General features: G+C 39.7%; 1 protein-coding gene across 1 annotated transcript in view; it reads right to left on the reverse strand.

Annotated features, from left to right (window-relative positions):
• LOC106875116 (tubulin beta chain) overlaps positions 1-2,723 on the reverse strand; it is a 3,493-nt gene extending 770 nt beyond the window's left edge. The window contains exons 1-2 of the mRNA XM_014923100.3: positions 1,429-2,723; positions 1-205 (exon numbers count right to left, since the gene is read on the reverse strand). The exon at positions 1-205 is cut by the window's left edge and continues 770 nt beyond it. Of these exons, the coding sequence (XP_014778586.1) occupies positions 1-205; positions 1,429-1,950 (727 nt within the window). The 5' untranslated portion in view covers positions 1,951-2,723. The remainder of the gene's footprint in view (positions 206-1,428) is intronic.
• Between the last annotated feature and the right edge of the window lie 1,287 nt (positions 2,724-4,010).

The following is a 4,010-nucleotide window of genomic DNA, read 5'->3' on the forward strand; positions in this document are numbered from 1 at the left end:
GAAACCTCAGACAAGTTGTTACACCAGCCATTGCGGCAGACACTAAATGGTTTAAGTCGCCATATGTAGGAGTATTCAGTTTTAACGTACGATAGCAGATATCATACAAAGCCTCGTTATCGATGCAAAAGGTTTCGTCGGTGTTTTCGACCAGTTGGTGTATCGACAGTGTTGCATTGTATGGCTCCACAACGGTATCAGATACCTGCAAGAGAAGCATAGGGAGTTTAATAGAAAGACTGAAACAAAATTACGAGCTAGCTCAGTAAAAAGAAAGTTCTATATCAAAACTTGGAGATTAAGTAAATCGACAAATAGTCTAACATTTTCTTTATTGAAACAAAATTAAGACGGGAGTTTCGATTTAGAAAAGCTTAAATATTTACAAGTCTCAAAAAAAAAAATACTGACAAAATAATTTCAAGTGCGATACAACTTCTCAGTTGTAACGACCAGGTCACAGTAGGTTTAATTTCAAGCATGCACTCAAAATGATCTTATTTTAAAATTAAATCATATCCATTAATGCAGCACGGAATTTTGTCAGTGAACAGGTCGCGGTCTCGAAACGACGAAAATATTTTGGTAAATTAAATTTAAATGTTGAAGTGAATCTAACGGATTTTGTGTGTTTCTTAAATGCTTATAAAAACCTGCCACGCTGCAATTGTTATATCTATTAAGTTACATTATTAATAAATGTCATTTCGTGAGCAGCGAGAGACAAGAAAATGTGTAAAAGAAAAGTGTCTTTCTATAATTTTAGACATTTGAGCTGGAATTGATCGGGTTTGCTTTGAATTCAAATAGGAGAAATTCAATTTTTATACTCGTTATTCGGAAATATCGATTTAAAGTATCGAAACTGTTTGAGAACTTCCTCTTTATACTAATATGTTATCAAAATGTGTGACGAAGAAATTAATTGAAAGTTAAGAAATTGCAGCTTTCCAGAAAATGTTCAATTCGTGTCATTTCATCCGACAGAAAAGTGATTGCAGCCGTGTCGAACCCTTTAGACTAACACGTTTCATAGGTGTCCCTATCCATTTTATCAAATCATCAGAAATCATTACCCTGTGGTAAGCTTTGCATTCTGCCGTATTTAGACTGTGTCAAGATTAACAGTTCACAAGCATACACAACTGCAATAAAAGCGAAAATACGCGGAGTTCTTCGATTGCATTTTTCTTTTTCCACGACAAGAAGAAAATTGCAGTTGTCGAGTTCTACTCTAGTTTAAAGTTAACCAGACTCAAGAAACGTCAATAAAATACAGCGGTTAATAAAACTGAATCTACTTGCAAAATTCGATAGGCTTCTGTCAATGTTTAAAATAGATATTTCTTTTAAACGCAGTGGTTCGATTTGAAACAGTAAAAGGATGTTTGTTAGGGGAAAAGAACAAGATAAAAAGATTCGACTTACTTTCGGTGATGGGACAACAGAGAAAGTGTTCATCATTCTATCCGGATACTCTTCACGGATTTTACTTAATATCAAAGTCCCCATGCCGGATCCTGTTCCCCCACCGAGGGAATGAGTCAGTTGGAAACCCTGAAGGCAGTCACAGTTTTCGGCTTCTTTATGCACTACATCCAAGACTGTATCAACCAAATCGGCGCCTTCTGTGTAATGGCCTTTAGCCCAGTTGTTACCAGCGCCACTTTGACCAAACACAAAATTGTCCGGTCGAAAAAGATGACCGTGAAAACCTGAACGAATGGAATCCATTGTGCCGGGTTCCAAATCAACAAGAACGGAGCGAGGGACGTACTTGCCTCCAGCAACTTCATTATAATAGACGTTAAGTCTCTCTGTTTGTAAGACACTATCACCAATATAGTTGCCATTCGAATTAATGCCATGTTCGTTCGAAATAACTTCCCAGAATTTAGCTCCAATCTGGTTCCCACACTGACCGGTTTGGATTTGGATTATTTCCCGCATGATTACAGCTACACACGACAAAATAGCCGTTAGGTTACGAGAATAAAGAAAACAAAAGTCTTTATTTCTCGATGACCGTTCCACTTTCTTTTATTACTTTTTTCAGAACAGAATTTGCAAACGAGATGTCAAGATGTTCTATTATGCAAAATAGGAAATAATCATTGGTCAATTCTTCCATGCTGGAGTGAATATATTTTATAGATTATCAAGGCGGCGAGCTGGCAGAAACGTTAGCACGCCGGGCGAAATGCTTAGCGCTATTCCGTCTGCCGTTACGTTCTGAGTTCAAATTCCGCCGAGGTCGACTTTGCCTTTCATCCTTTCGGGATCGATTAAATATAAGTGCAAGTTACGCACTGGGGTCGATGTAATCGACTTAATCCCTTGTTTGTCCCCTCTATGTTTAAAGAAATATATATTTTATAGATTATCATCGGGCAGTTTAGCTTAATGGTAAAACACTAACCTGGGCCTTTGCGGGATATGGGTTCGAGTCCCACGGATAGTTGTTGACAAATTTTAAAGCGGCGAGCTGGCAGAATCGTTAGCAGGCGGGGGGAAATGCTTAGCGGTGTCCGTCTCTGTGAAGTTGTTGCGTGAGTCTATGTTGAACTGTTTATCGAATTGTTACCATTGTTGATTCGTTAATTGCTTTGTTTCCCATTGTGGGAAAATGGAGGAGGAGCTGAAGGCAGGCCCAAGTTATACGGCCGCAACGGGCAAAGGAGTAGACACGCGAGAGCTGGAGGTCCGCGAGATGAAAGTGGAGCCTAGAAAGATGAAGGAGAGTAAGAAATTAATCACAAATGAAGGAAACATTTTGAAGCTGACACCGCCTGAAGAGCTATCGGCCAACGTGACAAAAAGAACGGTTATATTTTAAAGCCACGAGAAAGCTAGAAATAGCACCAATAGAGGCCATAGAGGAATGTGTTAAGAATATAAAAAAATTCACAACATACATTACGAGAGGGAGAAGATACGCCATTGTGGAGGTGCGCTTCACAACGGAGGAGGAAGCAATAAAGCACTCCACAGAGGCAATAAGGACAGAGAAATGGGTGCTGTTGCCTTCGTACTGCGGCAAACGTGTGGCCAAGGTGCGAGTGGGTAAGGTGCCACCCGAATTGAAAGAAGAATGGCTGATGACAGCCATGATATATAATATGAAAGACGGGAAGATTCTGAAGGCTACAAGGACCCAGAAGGTAGATTACTGGGGATATGAGATCGAACTAACGATTCAGGCAACAACAGAGGACTTGAACAGTATGGTGGATGAGATTGTGCTGCCAGAAGATGCGAAGCTGAGAGTTACTGGGGAGGGTTGGCCGGAAGTGTGTTTCACATGTGGAGAAAGGGGCCACATGAAGGCACGGTGCACCCCAAAAATGTTGAAACAGGGAAAAAGATAATCAAGTTTCATTCAATAGTAAGAGTGAAGGTGCCTTCATACGTCTACGCGGAGGATATGAAGGCAATATTGATCGAAGAAGAAGAGAACTACAGAAAGTTGAAAGAGATGTGTGGAGATAACGGTGACCCGCCAGGAGTGGAGGTGGAATTTAAAGAGTTGCCACCAGTGGTGGATTTAAAGAGATATCGAACCATTAATGAAGTTCTACTAAAGACAAAAAAGGTATGAAATTAAAGGGAAAAAAAGAACAATTGTAAATAGTACATATAACGGTTCAAATTGTACTGCATGAGAGTGGGGCCCGTGCGTCCATTTTCATTTTTTCATTTTTATATAACTTTCATTTCATTTATATTCGTTTTATGTATGTTTTTTGTCCCTACTGTGGTCTTGTCTGTCCTTGTGGTCCCCATCTGTGTTTGGGGCTTTATGCCTAATAAAGAAATCGAAATCGCTATTTCGTTCTGAGTTCAAATTCCGCCGAGGTCGACTTTGTCTTTCATCCTTTCGGGGTCGATTAAATAGGTACCAGTTATGCACTGGGGTAGATGTAATCGACTTAATCCCTTTGTTTGTCCCCTCTATGTTTAGTCCCCTGTGGGCAATAAAGAAATAAATATATTTTATAGATTCAGAATTT

Source organism: Octopus bimaculoides, chromosome 4 (assembly GCF_046866305.1).
Source record: "Octopus bimaculoides isolate indiv1 chromosome 4, ASM4686630v1, whole genome shotgun sequence".
NCBI classification, from domain to species: Eukaryota; Metazoa; Mollusca; class Cephalopoda; order Octopoda; family Octopodidae; genus Octopus; species Octopus bimaculoides.